General features: G+C 42.1%; 1 protein-coding gene across 2 annotated transcripts in view; it reads left to right on the top strand.

Moving 5' to 3' along the window:
- The window catches only part of LOC144493468 (prolyl endopeptidase-like), a 131,088-nt gene that overhangs the window by 40,279 nt on the left and 75,271 nt on the right, over window positions 1-15,538 (top strand). For both annotated transcript variants that reach the window (XM_078212418.1, XM_078212419.1), the window contains exon 8: window positions 2,871-3,062. In XM_078212418.1, the coding sequence (XP_078068544.1) occupies window positions 2,871-3,062 (192 nt within the window). The remainder of the gene's footprint in view (window positions 1-2,870; window positions 3,063-15,538) is intronic.

A 15,538-nucleotide genomic window follows, 5' to 3' on the forward strand; every position in this document is an offset into this window, starting at 1 on the left:
AATTCTCTTTGTCTCTTCATGGAGATATAAAACTCCCATTTTGTCTCCAAGGTAAAAACTCATGGTGGACATGGGCATTGGCAGTTTGCCCGACTTTAATTTTTTATTATTTATTCAATCCTGCGATGTGGCCATCACTGGCAAGGCCAAGATTCCTGTTAATCTAAAATCCTTGGGGATCCCCGTTGGAAAGCACAGACCATTGACTTTGGGGGTGGAAGCAAGTTGTTATTTTCTGCTCCTTTCTTTCTTTACGTTAACATATCAATACCTCTACCAAAAGGACTATGCAGTTAACCTATACCCAATTGCCAAGTCTCTTCCAATATTGCAAAAAAGAATGATATCTGGGCTCGGAGGGTTGGATGACATTTTTTGACAGCTTTTCAAATTTTGGCTAAGTTGCAAGTATAATATCCGAAATGGACTTGGGCAAAGGCAACCATTTTATTGACATGTCTGGAAACCTAATACCAGTTCTGGCCTTCATTAATGTATTTGCCTGTGAAAGTGAGAATTTAACAAAAATTGCAACTTAGAAAATGTACTTGTAGCCGATCTTGAAGAGTGGATAGTGCGTGGGCAGCTAATTAAGTTACAGCAGGACATTTTGGAGAGCAAGTTGGGCAATGGCATTGTTTATACTGAGTGAGATCAATAACACGTAGGAAGTTCATCAAGCTATAGAAAACGTAAATTACCAGCAAGACACTTGCTGAGATTGGAAGTGAAAGTGGAAAATGGGAAAGGAAGTGAAAATAGGAAAGGGGATAGAATTTTTAGATAACAGGGCTTTGGGAAAGTAATGTACGGGAGCAGTATAAGAGTGATGTACTAATGGTGCAGGAGAATAGGTCAACATCTTGTAAGTTAGTTTTTAAAAGCAAAATAAACTTGCGTGGAGCTTAACCATTTGCACCACCATTCCCCCAGCAGTTTTGAGACTAAATTACATGCCTTAATTTTGCTGATTTGAAGGGGTTAGCATTATACTGGCTTTTTTAGTGTAAGGGTGGGTGCATTGCTACAACAGAAAATATATATAACAAAATTTTGATTTTAATTCGAGAGATATATACATATGAACATATGAATTAGGAGCAGGAGGAGGCCTCTCGAGACTGCTATGCCATTCAATAAGATCATGGCTGATCTGATTGTAACCTCAATCCCACATTCCTGCTACTCCCAAGAACCTTTCACCCACTTGTTAATCAAGAATCTAACTAACTCTGCCTTAAAAATATTCAAAGACTCTGTTTCTACTGCCTTTTGAGGAAGAGAGTTTCAGAAACTCACGACCCGCAGAGAAAAGATCTCTTCTCATCTCTGTCTTAAATTAGCAGTTTTTAAGCAGTGACCTGATTCTAGTAGTTCTATATTGTCCAACAAGAGGAAGCACCCTTTCCTCATCCATCCTGTCATAGTCAATGAGCAATACAGCACGGAAACAGGCCCTTTGGCCCAACCGGTCCATGCCAACCATGATGCCCTCTCAGCCAGTCCCAATTGCCCGTGTTTGGCCCAGGTCCCTCTAATCATTTTCCATCCATGTACTTATCCAAATACTTTTTAAATGTTGCTATTAAATCTGCCCCAACCACTTTCTCCAGCAGCTCATTCCAAATACATACCACCCTCTGCGTGAAGAAGTTGCCCCTCGGGTCCCTTTTAAATCTTTCCCCCCTCACTTTAAACCTATGTCCCCTAGTTTTCAATTCCCCTACCCTGGGAAAAAGACTATGTGCGTTCATCCTATCTATGTCCTCATGATTTTATACACCTCAATAAGGTCACCCCTCATTCTCCTACGTTCCAAGGAATAAAGCCCTAGCCTGACTAACTGCTCCCTATAACTCAGGCCCATTAGTCCTGGCAGTATCCTCATAAATCCTGATAAACTCAGCAGGTCTGGCAGTATCTGTGGAGTGAAAGTGTTATGATGTGGAGATGTCGGCGTTGGACTGGGGTAAACACAGTAAGAAGTCTCACAACACCAGGTTAAAGTACAACAGGCTTATTTGGTAAGCTTATGGTATTTGCTGCCAAATAAACCTGTTGGACTTTAACCTGGTGTTGTGAGACTTCTTACTGAGTGAAAGAGTTAACAGACCCTTCAGGGTCATATGGATTCATATGAGCTTATCCAGCATTTTTTGTTTTTATGTATTTTTTATTCTTCCTGTCAAAATAAACAGTTTCACATTTGCATTAAAAAAACATGGTCATATAATCTTTACTTTCTTTGGCAAGCTTCCTGCTATACTTTTCAGTCACGCAATTATTTCCAATTTTATCCCAACATATGTCAATTTTCAGTGCTTATCTTTGATTCAATTAACAAAACACCTTATTGAGTCCCACTTATACTTTCTGGACAAGCAAAACCTTGAAAACTGTCAGCCCTAATAAAGCAATCTCAAGAATGTTTTGATGATTTTGCAATCATATATTTGTAGTGGTCTCTGAAATGTCTATGAATAAATATATCTTCTGAAAAATTATGTAGTTCCACATTTTCTTTCAACCAAAGTACTTTTATCACAGTTTTATATCAAATTCAATCTCAAAATTACCTCTAAACATAATGGGATTTTTGTATGTAAACAGCTCTTGAATGCTGTAGTTAAAAGTTTTATGGAGATGACTGCATTTACCAGCTCTAACCATCAGGTGGGTCTGCAGAGTAATTTTTCCAGTTTTTCTGAAACCCAACTGTTCGCCATCTACATCAGAGGACATTAAACAGACGAGCCAAACCTAAAATAGTTCGTTGCTTGTCTGAGCTTGCTTATGTTTTACACAGTAAGTGTTTTATGATATCAAATTCTGCGACAAATTGATTAATTAACCTAGTTCTGTTTGAATAGGAATTCTCCCTTGGGTCAAACTGGTGGATAACTTTGATGCAGAGTATGAATATGTTACCAATGAAGGGACAGTATTCACATTTAAGACAAATCTCAATTCTCCACGTTATCGCTTAATTAATATTGACTTCAGTGATCCTGATCCTTCCAAATGGACAACCTTGATTGTAGAGGATAAGAAAGATGTACTAGGTAAGTGTGGAATTTGTTTTCCGTACAATTTCTATTAATTTTACTTTGTTGCAATTCATTCCAACACTTCCTCTTTTTGCAGCTGCTTGAGAGTATTATGAAAATCACCCAAGCTGAATAGATATCCGCTTAATCTATCTATATCCCTTTGCAGACACTTTGTATCTGCCTCCCTACTTGCTTTCCTGCCTAACATTGTATCATCAGCAAATTTGGCTACAGTACAGTGGGTGCCTTTATTCAAGTTATCCAGGATATCTTCAACATATCTTCAATAAACCATGGTCTGAAAATAATTTCTCTTTATGTTCACATATTTCAACTAGGCCATCTTTACTATATGTTAACAGTTAGAAATTATGGAGTCAAATAAAAGAGAGATAGAAAGATACACAAGTTGCACTGAAACAACATTCCTCGCCGAAAGATCTAAAATTGCCTTTGGGACATGAATGCCAAATTTAAATTTTAAATCAAAATTTTAAAATATTATTTATTAGTGTCGCAAGTAGTCTCACATTAACATTGCAATGAAGTTACTGTGAAAATCCCTTAGTTGCCACACTCCGGCGCCTGTTCCGGTACACTGAGGGAGAAGTTAGCATGACCAATGCACGTAATCAACATGACTTTTGGACTTGTCGGAGGGAACTGGAGCACCTGGAGGAAACCCACGCAGACGCGGGGAGAACGTGCAGACTCCGCCTAGACAGTCATCTGAGCTGGGAATCGAACCCAGGTCCCTGGCACTGAGAGGCAGCAATGCTAACCACTGTAAGAAGGAATTGAAAGAATTTTATTGGGTTGAGAAAACCAAATGCTTTATTCTGGTAGATTTTTGATAGTTTTTTACCAAAGCAAGAGACGTAACAAAGTAATTTTGGAAGAAATATATTTGAATACATATGAAAATGTAAGCTGCATTTCCTGCATTATAAAAAGTGACAACACTTCAAAAGTCCAGAGGATTGGAGGATAGCTTATGTGGTCCTGTTATTTGAGAAGGGTAGGAAGGATAACCCGGGAAATTATTGGCTGGTGAGCTTGACGTCCGTGGTCGGGAAGTTGTTGGAGAGGATTCTTAGAGATAGGATGTATGCACATTTAGAAAGGAATAAACTCATTAACGATAGTTAGCATGGTTTTGTGAGAGGAAGGTCCTGCCTCACTAACCTGGAGTTTTTTGAAGAAGTGACTAGAATGGTTGACGAGGGAAGGGCCGTGGATGTCGTCTATATGGACTTTAGTAAAGCGTTTGACAAAGTCCCTCATGGTAGGTTGGTGCAAAGGTTGGATCTCATGGGATAAAGGGGGAGGTGGCTAGATGGATGGAGAACTGGCTTGGTCACAGAAGACAGAGGGTGGTAGTGGAAGGGTCTTTTTCCGGCTGGATGCCTGTGACTAGTGGTGTTCGCAGGGCTCTGTATTGGGACCTCTGCTGTTTGTGATTTATATAAACGATCTGGAAGAAGGTATTGGGACCTCTGCTGTTTGTGATTTATATAAACGATCTGGAAGAAGGTGTAACTGGGGTGATCAGTAAGTTTGCGGACAACACAAAAATGGCTGGACTTGCAGATAGTGAGGAACATTGTCAGAGGCTACAGAAGGATATGGATAGACTGGAAATTTGGGCAAAGAAATGGCAGATGGAGTTCAATCCAGATAAATGCGAAGTGATGCATTTTGGTAGAACTAACGTAGGGGGGAGCTATACGATAAATGGCAGAACCATAAAGGGTGTAGATACGCAGAGGGACCTGGGTGTGCAAGTCCACAGATCCTTGAAGACGTCACAGATGGAGAAGATAGTGAATAAGGCATATGGCATGCTTGCCTTTATAGGACGGGGCATAGAGCATAAAACTTGGGGTCTGATGTTGCAGTTGTATAGAACGTTGGTTCGGCCGCATTTGGAATACTGCGCCCAGTTCTGGTCGCCAGAAGGACGTGGAGGCTTTAGAGAGAGTGCAGAGGAGGTTTACCAGGATGTTGCCTGGTATGGAAGGGCTTAGTTATGAGGAGAGATTGGGTAAACTGGGGTTGTTCTCACTGGAAAGACGGAGGATGAGGGGTGACCTAATAGGTGTATAAAATTATGAAAGGCATAGATAGGGTGAACGGTGGGAAGCTTTTTCCCAGATCGGTAGTGACGTTCACGAGGGGTCATAGGTTCAAGGTGAGGGGGGGGGAGGTTTAACACGGATATCAGAAGGACGTATTTTACACAGAGGGTGGTGGGGGCCTGGAATGCGCTGCCGGACAAGATGGTGGAGGCGGACACACTGGGAGCGTTTAAGACTTATCTAGATAGCCATATGAATGGAGTGGGAATGGAGGGATACAAAAGAATGGTCTAGTTTGGAGCAGGGAGCGGCGCGGGCTCGGAGGGCCGAAGGGCCTGTGCCTGTGCTGTTTTGTTCTTTGTTCTTTACTTCATTGGCTATAAAGTGATATCCCGAGATTGTGAAAGACACGAAATTGATTTCTTTGTTGCAAGCTGCATGATTTGGATTTGTTCATTATTGATCAACTTCTTTCTAGTCTCTGAGGGCAGCAGTTGCTGACAAATTGTTTGTCATGAATGAGTATGATACAGATGCAACTGTCACTTTACTAGTTTAAAGGTTTTGAGACTCTGACCCCGGGTGCTGGAAACTTTGCTTATTAAATATGAAATTTGCTCTGAAACTTGTTGACAGCTATCGCCATCAAAAAAAATCTTCGAGTAAATTGATGAGTTGGAGACATAGAGGCTGAAATTTGAGTCCTAAGTCTTAATGCTCTGCTAAGTCCTACTGATGATGAAATTTGTGTAGATAGCACAAAAAAATCTTTGAATTCTTCCTGGAGTGGTTAGAACATCTTTCAAAGATAAAAGTCATGTGGTCTGACAATTATTATTTCTTCCTCTCCAAATAAATTCACTAAGGTGGCAAAAGATAATGTTGGATCAGTGGGAATTCATCTCCTGTTTTCAGGAAATTGCATAGTATAGGAGCCATAAGACATAGGAGCAGAATTTGGCCACTCAGCCCATCGAGTCTGCTCCGCCATTCAATCATGGCTGATATTTTTCTCATCCCCATTCTCCTGCCTGATCCCCTTCTTAAGCAAGAACCTACCTATCTCTGTCTTAAAGACACTCAATGACCTGTCCTCCACAGCCTTCTCTGGCAAAGAGTTCCACAGATTCACCACTCTCTGGCTGAAGAAATTTCTCCTCATCTCTGTTTTAAAGGATCGTCCCTTTAGTCTGAGGTTGTGCCCTCTGGTTCTAGTTTTTCCTACTGGTGGAAACACCCTCTCCACATCCACTCTATCCAGGCATCGCAGTATCCTGTAAGTTTTAATAAGATCCCCCCTTTACCGTCTAAACTCCAAGGAGTACAGACCCAGAATCCTCAACCGTTCCTCATACAACAAGCTCTTCGTTCCAGGGATCATTCTTTTGAACCTCCTCTGGACCTTTTCCAAGGCCAGCACATCCTTCCTTAGATACGGGGCCCAAAACTGCTCCCAATACTCCAAATGGGGTCTGATCAGAGCCTTATGCAGCCTCAGAAGTACATCCCTGCTCTTGTATTCTAGCACTTTCGACATGAATGCTAACAGTGCGTTTGTCTTCCTAACTGCCAACTGAACCTGCACGTTAACCTTAAGAGAATCTTGAACAAGGACTCCCAATCCCTTTGTGCTTCTGATTTCCTAAGCATTTCACCATTTAGAAAATAGTCTATGCCTCCATTCCTCGTCCCAATGTGCATAACCTCTCACTTTTCCACATTGTATTTCATCTGCTATTTCTTTGACTACCCTCCTAGCCTGTTCAAATCCTTCTGCAGCCCCCTTGCTTCCTCAATACTACCTGTCCCTCTTCATATCTTTGTATCATCTGCAGACTTAGCAACAGTGCCTTCAGTTCCTTCTTCCAAATGTATATGTGAAAAGTTGTGGTCCCAGCACCGAACCTTGAGGCACACCCCTAGTCACCGGCTGCCATCCTGAAAAAGACCTCTTTATCCCCACTCTCTGCCTTCTGCCAGTCAGCCAATCCTCTATCCATGCCAGGATATTACCCATAACACCATGGACTGTTAACTTATTTATCAGTCTCCTATGCGGCACCTTGTCAAAGGCCTTCTGGAAATCTAAATAAATCACGTCCACTGGTTCTCCTTTATCTAGCTTCCTTGACACCTCCTCAAAGAACTCTAACAGATTTGTCAGACATGACCTCCCCTTGACTAAGCCGTGCTGAATCAGTCCTACTTTATTATGTACTTCCAAGTACTCCGCAATCTCATCTTTAATAATGGACTTTAAAATCTTGCCAATGACCGAAGTCAAACTAACCGGCCTATAATTTCCCGTCTGCTGTCTCCCTCCCTTCTTAAACAGCGGTATTACATTAGCTACTTTTCAGTCCACTGGGACCCTCCCTGCCTCCAGTGACTCCTGAAAGATTACCACCAATGCCTCCACAATTTCCTCAGCTATTTCTGTGAGAACCCTGGGGTGTAGTCCATCCAGTCCAAGTGATTTATCCACCTTCAGACCTTCCAGTTTCTCCTTAGTGATGGCCACTGCACTCACCTGTGCCCCCGATTCTCCTGGAGCTCTGGCATCCCACTAATGTCTTTCACTGTGAAGACTGATGCAAAGTAATGATTCAGTTCCTCTGTCATTTCTTTGTTTCCTATTATTATTTCTCCAGCCTCATTTTCTGGTGGTCCAATGTCTATTTTGCCTCTCCCTTACCTTTTAACTCTTCCTATCTTTGTTTATATAATTAGCTAGCTCACACTTATACACTGTTTTGACCCAGACACTGATTTTGACATGGCAACAGTGAAAGTTGCACTCTTGTTATATTATGTTATGGTATTTTCTCTGTTTACTTACTTGGCTGGAGTTTTCATGCCAGATTTCCAGTAACACAGCCACACTGCAGCGGGGAGGGCTTTAGCAAAGTTAAGGAAATACTCAGCACGTGTAAGAGGACCAGGTAGGCAATGAACAATTGTGCAATGGTGGTATTTCTGTTTTATAACCCCCCTCATAATTTCTACTACTAGCAAGGGCTTCATCTAAATTCTTATGTAAAATAATCCCTTTCGACATTCCCAGCAGTTGTTCAATGGAATCTGTGAATAAAAAGTTGGTCCAAGTCCCTGATAAGAACTCTATCTGGTGTGCTGCTATGATCAGACTTTCTAAAGAACTGATGTATATTTTTAAAGAGATTGGAATACTCTTATAATTTCACTTCTGGATTGTTTAATTTCCTCCTTCCCCTGAGACTATGAAGCCAGTTGGTGAAGTAGGAAACCAAGTGCCAATCTTTTACTTAATATTAGGTTTATTTACAGAATGCAACATTAAAGATGTCTGTCTCCTCTCTAACTCTATTCCAGAAGTCTCTCTTTATACCCTTGAACAAAACAAATAATCAAAGCCAATTAACTCAATAACCACCCCTTAAAGGAGCATAAGGTACTAGATTTTGTTAAAATTCAACAGCACGTGAATTGTGGAATTTCTGCTCGCACTTAGATGAGCAGTTTTTGATAATACTGCCCAGCTTTGAGTCGGGTACTTTTCACAATTAAAGCAAATGTGATAACTACAACACCATAGAAACTAGAATGAAGGCAGTTCAAACCAGGGACCTTTACATTTTCAGTCTTTTGATAATGAACATCCGAATAATAAGCAGGATTAGGTCATTCAGCTCTTCGAGCCTGCTCTGCCGTTCAATAAGATCATGGCTGATCTGTTTGCAGCCTCCCATCTATTTTGATAAGCTTTCAGCCTCTTGTTTATCAAGAATCTACCTCTGCCTTAAAAATGTTCAAAGATTTTGCTTCCCCTTATGAAGAAGAGGGTTCCAGAGACTCGCTGTGCTCAGAGAGAACATACCTCTTGACTTAAATGGGGCAAACCCTTATTTTTAAACAGTGACCCCTAGTTCTAGGTCATTTCACAAGAAGAAATGTCAATCACCTTGTCACGACCCCTCTGGATCTTAACTCTTTTAAGCTCTAGCAGATACAAGCCTAATGTGTTCAGCCTTTCTTCATAACACAACCCACCCATTTCTGGTATTAGTAGTCTCTGACCTAATGAATTTACATCCTTTCTTAAATAAGGAGACCAATAGAGTCATAGAGGTTTACATCATGGAAACAGGCCCTTCGGCCCAACTTGTCCATGCCGCCCCTTTTTTTAAACCACTAAGCTAGTCCCAATTGCCCGCCTTTGGCCCATATCCCTGTACAGCCATCTTACCCATGTAACTGTCGAAACTATTTTTAAAAGACAAAATTGTACCCGCCTCTACTATTGCCTCTGGCAGCTCGTTCCAGACACACTTAACCCTCTGTGTGAAAAACTGCCACTCTGGACCCTTTTGTGTCTCTCCCCTCTCACCGTAAACCTATGCCCTCTGGTTTTGGACTCCCCTACCTTTGGGAAAAGATGTTGACTGGCTGATCTATGCCCCTCATTATTTTACAGACTTATTTTATAAGATCACCTGTAAGTCTCCGAAGTTCCAGGGGAAAAAAGTCCCAGTCTATCCAACCCCTCCTTATAATTCTAACCATCAAGTCCTGGTAGCATACTAGTAAAGCTTTTCTGCACTCTTTCTAGTTTAATAATATCCTTTTTATAATAGAGTGACCAAAACTGCACATAGTATTTCAAGTATGGCCTTCTGTCATCAAGCCAATTTTGTATCCATTTCACTACCTCACCCTGGATCCCGTGAGATTTAACTTTGTGCAACAACCTACCATGCGGTACCTTGTCAAAGGCCTTGTTAAAGTCCATGTAGACAACACCAAATGCACTGCCCTCATTGACCTTCTTGGTTACCCCTTCAAAAAACTCAATCAAATTTGTGAGACATGATTTTCCACTCACAAAGCCATGTTGACTGTCCCTCATCAGTCCTTGCCTCTCTAAATGCTTGTAGATCCTGTCTCTCAGAATACTCTCTAACAACTTACCCACTACAGATGTAAGGCTCACCAGCCTGTAGTTCCCAGGCTTTTCCCTGCAGCCCTTTTTAAACAAAGGCACGACATTTGCCACCCTCCAATCTTCAGGCACCCCACCTGTGGCTGTCGATGATTGAAATGTCTCTGCTAGGGGACCCTCAATTTCCTCCCTACCCTCCCACAATGTCCTGGGATACACTTTATCAGGTCCCAGGGATTTATCTACCTTGATGCACTTCAAAACTTCCAGCACCACTCCCTCTGTTATATGTACACTCCTCAAGACATCACTATTTATTTCCCCCAAGTTCCCTAACATTCATGCCTTTCTCAACAGTAAATACTGATGAGAAATATTCATTTAGGATCTCACCCATCTCTTAATGGATCCACACATAGATGATCTTGTTGATCCTTAAGAGGCCCTACCCTCTAGTGACACTTTTGCCGTTTATGTATTTGTAGAATTTCTTTGGATTCTCCTTTGCCTTATCTGCCAAAGCAATCTCATGTCCCCTTTTTGCCTTCCTGATTTCTCTCTTAACTCTACTCCTACACCCTCTATACTCTTCAAGGGATCCACTTGATCCCAGCTGCTTATGCATTATATGTGCCTCCTTTTTCTTGACCAGGGCCTCAATATCCCGAGTCATCCAGGGTTCCCTACTTCTACCAGCCTTGCCCTTCACTCTAAGAGGAATGTGCTTACCCTGAACCCTGGTTAATACATTTTTGAAAGCCTCCCACTTACCAGACATCCCTTTGCCTGCCAACAGACTCCCCCAATTAACTTTTGAAAGTTCCTGTCTGATACCATCAAAATTGGCCTTGCCCCAATTTAGAATTTTAACTTTTGGGCCAGACCTATCGTTCTCCATAGCTATCTTAAAACTAATGGAATATGGTCACTGGCCCCAAAGTGATCCCTCACTAACACTTCTGTCACCTGCCCTTCCTTATTTCCCAAGAGGAGGTCAGGTTTTGCCCCCTGTCTAGTCGGGCCATCCACATACTGAATGAGAAATTCCTCTGAATACACTCAACAAATTTCTCTCCTTCCAAGCCTCTGATACACTCAATGGCTGTCCCAGTTAATGTTTGGGAAAATTAAAATCCCCTACTATTACTACCCTATTTTTCTTGGAGTTATCTGTAATCTCCTTACATATTTGCGCCTCAATTTCCCGCTGACTATTTGGGTGCCTATAATACAGACCCCTCAAAATGATTTCCCCCTTCTTATTTCTCAGTTCTACCCATATAGACTCAGTGGCCGAACCCTCAGATATATCCCCTCTCAGCGCTGCCGTGATGTTTTCCCTGATCAAAAGTGAAACTCCTCCTCTTTTATCTCCTGTTCTATCTTTCCTATAGCATCTGTACCCTGGAACATTGAGCTGTCAGTCCTGTCCATCCCTTGGCCATGTTTCAGTAATAGCTATAATATCCCAGTCCCAAGTACCCATCCATGTCCTGAGTTCATCTGCCTTGCCCATTAGGTCTCTTGCATTGAAATAAATGCAGTTTAATCTGGACTTCCCTTGCTCTCTGTCTTGCTTTTGCCTGACCTGTCTAGTACTAGGAATACTGACACTGCCTTTACTATTTAGTGTGCTCTCTTTAATTTCCGTGCTGTCCTCAACCTTCTCTTCTGTCTCCCTACTGCTTTGCATCCCACCCCCCTGCCAAACTAGTTTAAATGTTCCTGAGTGGCTCGAGCAAATCTCCCCGTCAGGATATTAGTCCCCCTCCAGTTCAGGTGTAACCCATCCCTCTTGAACAAGTCACCCTTTCCCAGAAGAGATCCCAATAATCCACAATCTAAATCCCTGCCCCAGCTCTGAAGCCATGCATTCATCTGCCTAATCTTCCTATTCCTACTCTCGCTAGCATGTGGCACCAGCAGTAGTCCAGAAATTACTATCCTTGAGGTCCTGCACTTTGGCCTTCTGCCTTACTCTCTGCAGTCACTCTTCAGGACCTCATCCCTTTTCCTATCTATATCGTTGGTACCAATATGTACAACGATCTCTGGCTGCTCACCCTCCCCCTTAAGAATATCCTGCAACCGCTCAGAGATGTCCTTGACCCTGGCACCAGGGAGGCATCTCACCATCCTGGAGTCTCGATTAAGGCCAGAAACGCCTGTCTGTGCCTCTAACTAGTGAGTCCCCTATTACTACTGCTCGCTTGCTCTTTGCCTGACCCTGCTCTACAGCAGAACCAGGTGTGGTGCCACAGGCCTGGCTGCTGCTGGTATCTTCCCCTGAGAGGCCATCCCCCTCAACAGTATCCAAAATGGTATACCTGTTTGAAAGGGGAATAGCCACAGAGTACTCCTGCACTACCTACTGTACTGTAACATTACTCCAGATGTGGTCTCACCAGTGTCCTGTACAACTGAAACATAACCTGCCCCTTTTACATTAAATTCCTCTTGCAATAAACAATGACAAGGCAAGTTGCTAAGGTTACAAACAGTTTACAAAGAGATATTTATAGGTTGAGTAAATGGGCAAAAAATTGACAAATGGAGTATAATGTAAGAAAGTGTGAAGTTCATTTTGGAAGGGAGAGCAAAAGAACAGTATTATTATAACCGTTGCTGCTCCAAGGGAAACAGCTCCTGCCTATTCAATCTTTTCTCATAGCTCAGACCCTCCAGCCCAGACAGCATCCTGGTAAAACTCCTCTGCACCCCCTCCAATGACTAGAACTGTATACTACTTGAGCTGTGGCCTAACCATGTACTGGGACACCCAGAGCCTGCTGAATCTCAGAGCTCTGCAATCTCTCACCATTTAAATAAAATGCTTCTCTTTTATTCTTCATGCCAAAATGAACAATTTCTCATTTTCCCACATCGTACTCTATTTGTCAGGTCCCACTCACTTAACCTATTCCCTTTGTAATCTCCTTATGCCATCTTTACAACTCACTTTCCTACCTAGTTTTGTGTCATCAGCGAATTTAGCAACCATACATTCAGCCCCATCATCTAGGTCGTTTATCTAAATTGTAAAAAGCTGAGGCCGCAGCACTGATCTTTGTGGCACACCACACGTTGCATGCTGCCAACCAGTAAAAGACCCATTTATGCTTGCTTTCTTTTTGTTAGCTAGCCAATCTTCTCCCCTTCACAATGAGCTTTTATTTTGCACAACAACCTTTGATGTGGCACCTTATCATATGTCTTGTGGAGATCAAATAGTGACCCTATCCTTTAGGCTAGGCATTCCTGTGGTTGTTTTGGAATTAAGGTCACCCAATTCCTACATTTACAGTCATATTTATTTTCATTTCAGATTTCCAGCTCTCCCAGCTGAGCTATTTTAACCTCCACGAGGAAAGACAAGTGGTTATACAGCTTGAGGGGCCCCATGCCGCATCAAGTATGGGACAGGCAAGAAGGCAGGTCCCAAGTCTACTTCAGCCAGAATATGAATTGAACCCACGCTGTTGGTGTTATTCTGAACCACACACAAGCCATCTAGCCAACTGAACTAACCAACTCCCTAAACCACTCTTTATATCATTCTGAGTAATCAAAATGAGCAAATGATTGACTCCTTGGGTGGCACAGTGGTTAGCATTGCTGCCTCACAGCGCCAGGGACTCCGGATTTAATTCGGCCTCTGCTGATTGGCTGTGTGAAGATTACATATTCCCCCTGGTCTGCGTGCTCCAGTTTCCTTCCACACTCCAAAGGTGTGTGAGGTTGGTTGATTGACCATGTTAAAATGCCCCTTAGTGTCAGGGGACTAGCAGGATAAATACATAGCGTTACTGGGATAGGGCCTGGGTGGGATTGTTGTCGGTCCAGGCTCAATGGGCCGAATGGCCTACTTCTGCACTGTAGGGATTCTATGGCTTAAATGGGCTAAGTCCCTCTATACTCATTTGCATAAAACAATGGAAGAAAAAATAAACTAATTAACAAATGACCTAATTAAATGCATAGCCCTTTAGAGGGACAATAATTCTCTCTCTATACTTTTTTTGAGTTAATCAAATTAGTCAATCACTAAATCGACAAATTAAGGAGGTAGCCCTCAAAGGGGCAAATTTGCTCTTTTATAAAACAAAAATCAAGAAATTGAATGCTCAAAAATGAGAGGGGTGACAGCCTCTCATGGGACACCAAGAAATCAAATCTTCAGAGGAAATCTACCAAATCATTCCCAGAATTGGCAGGGCGTGATGCACCCCTACTAAGTCTCTCTCTCTATACTTTTTTAAATAAAACAAATATTCAAAAGTAAAATAAATAAACGAGAGGGGTTGATGGCTCTTGTTGGGGTACTGTAACAAAAAAAATCAAATCTTCAAAGGAAGCTTATAAAATCATGTTAAAATGCCATTTCCAGGGGTGGTGAAACATCAAGTCTCTTTTTTGTTTGAATTTATTGAGTTCAAACAAAAAATTCAATCAATTAAATGCAAGTGAGAGGGGTGACAATCCCTAGTGGGGCTCTGTAACTAAACTGAAGCATCAGAGGAAACTTAACTAACTAAACCCAAAATATTTTTTCCATGAATGATGATGCACCCCAGTCAAGACTTTCTCTACATGCTTTTTGAATTGAACACATGATCAATAAAATAAACAAGTTGGATGACAGCCCCTGGTGGGGCACTGTAATAAAAATTAAAATCTTCAAAGAAAACCTATAAAACCAAATTAAAATGTCATTCCTGGAGTGGTGATGAACCTCAGCCAAGTCTCTCTTTAACTCTGCAATTAAAACAAAAGCGATAATAAATGAGAGGAGGTGACAGCCCCTTGTGGGGCACAATAATTAAAACAAAACATCTAAAGGAAACTAAGCTAATTAAACCAAATGTCATTTCCACGGATAATGATGCACCTCAGCCCCCGTGGTGCCTACTGGTCGTGAAAGGCCTGAAGCATGCCGGTGGACACTGCCTGCATCCCCTCCAAGGCCACCTGGCTGCGAAGGTATTCATGGTAGAGGGGCAAACAGTCATGTTGGGTCCCCATCTTGACCACTCGCTTCCTGAATCTGTTAATGGTCAACTTGCCCAGGAGCATGATTACAAGGAGGTCCTCCGCCCTCCCCATCCCCTTCTGTGCCAGGTGACAGAGGATTAGGAATGTGGGACTGAAGTACAACCAAACATTGAAGCACAGCTCCCTCAAATAATGAAAAGGGGTTGCAGCCTTGGGTACTGTGTATAAACATGGAACACGGAGTCTCCTTGGCCACAAAAAAGGATTCCGTGAACCACTTTCATCTACAATTACATGGCATTGCTGCATACAACACCTACCACATCAATGAGCAGGAAGATAGAGAAGTTGAGGAAAAAAGAGACCTTGAAGTTCATGTTCATAGCTCCTTGAAGTGGCAGGACACGTGGACAAAGTTCTCAAGAAAGAATGTGGAATGCCTCCATTACTGGTGAGGTATTGAATACAAAAACAGGAATGATGAAACTATGAAAAGCTGA

Source organism: Mustelus asterias, chromosome 5 (assembly GCF_964213995.1).
Source record: "Mustelus asterias chromosome 5, sMusAst1.hap1.1, whole genome shotgun sequence".
Lineage (NCBI taxonomy): Eukaryota > Metazoa > Chordata > Chondrichthyes > Carcharhiniformes > Triakidae > Mustelus > Mustelus asterias.